The sequence below is a fragment of the Entamoeba dispar genome, genomic scaffold (assembly GCF_000209125.1).
Source record: "Entamoeba dispar SAW760 scf_1105229461231 genomic scaffold, whole genome shotgun sequence".
NCBI lineage: Eukaryota > Evosea > Mastigamoebida > Endamoebidae > Entamoeba > Entamoeba dispar.
Window position 1 is genome coordinate 25027 of NW_001854589.1, and position 2365 is coordinate 27391.

General features: G+C 24.1%; 1 protein-coding gene across 1 annotated transcript in view, besides 3 other annotated features; it reads right to left on the minus strand.

The window, feature by feature from the left end:
• The window catches only part of EDI_165300 (uncharacterized protein), a gene marked incomplete at both ends in the record, with an annotated part of 5013 nt that extends 2810 nt beyond the window's left edge, over positions 1-2203 (minus strand). The window contains one exon of the mRNA XM_001733367.1: positions 1-2203. This exon is cut by the window's left edge and continues 2810 nt beyond it. Within this exon, the coding sequence (XP_001733419.1) occupies positions 1-2203 (2203 nt within the window).
• Positions 80-107: a sequence feature (AT_rich).
• Positions 479-510: a sequence feature (AT_rich).
• Positions 643-663: a sequence feature (AT_rich).
• Positions 2204-2365: the final 162 nt, after the last annotated feature.

The window sequence follows — 2365 nt, forward strand, 5'->3', positions numbered from 1 at the left end:
TTGTAAACAAACTCGACCAATGTTTCGACATTAAATGAGCATGATAAATCTCAAGGAAATAAGGATCACATGATTGGTGATATAAAAATCTTAAAAATATAAATAATGCTCTATAAAAAACGGAATTTTCAATATCATAAACTAATACACTTGAATTTTTCCAAAATAACATATATTTTAATAAATCATCTTCATTTCCATCTTTTAATTTTTCTGTAATAAAGTCATATGTTAATTGTGGATGAGCAATTCCTATAGTATGGAAAAATAATACAACATCAGTTAATACTGAATAATTATCTTCATCTAATGTTTTCCATAATACTTGATATAATTCGTAAATAAATGTTTCATCATCAAGTTGAAGTATATCTTTTTCTTCTTTTTTCCAAATATCATAATAACATTTTGCTGCTCTAACACGTATAACTGCATTAGGGTGTTGTGAGATAAGTTTTTTTAATTCATTTATCCATTCATTATTATTTAAATCTTTTTTTAATAATATTTGAATTCCTTCAATTCCTATTTCTTCTTCTTTTTCATTTTCTTCATTAGATTCTTCATTAATATTTTGTATTTGATATCTTTTAAATGGTGTAATTTCAGCATGAAGTAATTTCATTATATTACAAAACTCTGTAAATAAATTTAATTTAATTTCAGTCATTCTATCATCTTTTTCAATATAATTTTTCATAAACATTTCAAATATTTTATTTGATTGAATAGTAATTTTCAATAACTCAATATCTTTTTCTTCAGTTTCTTCTAATTTATCTTTAAGACAAAGTTCTATCAAGTCATAACACTCTTTTATTCTTTCAATTAATCCATTCTTTTCTACAAGTTCAGATAATTTATTTAGTACTGAATAAACAACTTTTATTTTAAATTCTTTCATTTCTTCCATTTGTTTTTCATCTCCATGATAAGTATTGATAAAAGATAATGTTCTTTTAATAGCATATTCTTTATCGTTTGAAATAAGACTAATAATACTTTCAAATAATATTTTACAATTCATATTTTTGAGAAATTCAGATAATAAATCAACGTCTTTTCTTTGTCCTGTTTCTTCTTTTAATTGAAGTAAACAAAGTATATCTTCATTAACCTTATAAATAATTTGTTCTCCAATTAATTGTTTGCCAAGTAATTCTTCATAAACAGAAATTATATTTAATATTCCATTTTTCTTTGAATATTCAAATAAATCCGTCAGTGCTTCTTCAAATATTTTTTGTGAATATTCTTTATAAAATGTCACCATCTTTTCTTTTTCTATGTCCTGATCTTTCGCATTTAATCCAAAAAGATAAAAATTTACTCTTCTTGTTAGTGCACTATCCTTTTTATTTAATAATATTAACATCCGTTCAATAATATATTTAAATTGTTCTTCATTAAATATTCCACTATTTAATTTTATTCTTGTACATAAAATATCTAACATGTCTCTTAATACTAATGATTTTTCATCACTAAGTGTATTTAAAATACCATAAAACATTAATTCTCTATTTGCTAATTGTTCTTCTTTTATTGGACAATCAAGTTTAAGTAACATATAGGTTAATAATGGTTTTCTACTTATACTATTTGAACGTAATATATCCCAACATAATTCCCAAAAATATCTCTCGTTATTCTTTTTGACTTCATCAATAATTTCAATTGTTTTATCTTTAATTCCCCCTGTATTCTCTTCCATACCAACTATAACAGAAATGATAAATGCTTTTTGAATATCTGGAATATTTGAAATTAAAGGAAGTATATATTTAATAATAATATCTAATATCTTTGTTCTAATATCTGTTGCTCCACTTCGTATTAATGGAAAAATCCCTGGAGTAAAACACCATATATCAGCTATGATTCTATTTTGTCCAATTCTTTCAAATAATAAAGAAAATAATTCTAATACTTGGTTATGTACTCCAGATGGAATTTGTGGATCTAATGATTGAGTCATTCTTCTCATAAATGTTTGTTTAGCGGGAACAACAGGAAATTCTTTGTTGTTTTTAATAAATTTAGTAAAGGTCTGAACCATTTGAAGGATATCTGTCCAAACCTTACATTTCTCCATTTGATTTAATAATTTCTCTGCTTCGTCATTGAACTTTTGAAATTTCACTTTCTCTTTTTGACTCTTCAAAAACGAAAGATCAATATCTTCGTTAATGTTTCTTCTCATTTGTTTCTCTTGTTACTATTTATTAGATGACTATGATTTTTAATTAATCTTCATTTTCTTCATCTGAACTTTTTCTCTTCAATTCTTCCTCAAAAATGGCTTTTCTTTCATTTCCTTCCTTTTTGTGAGGAAAAAAGTTAGCCAGTTAATAAACCTCTTAAT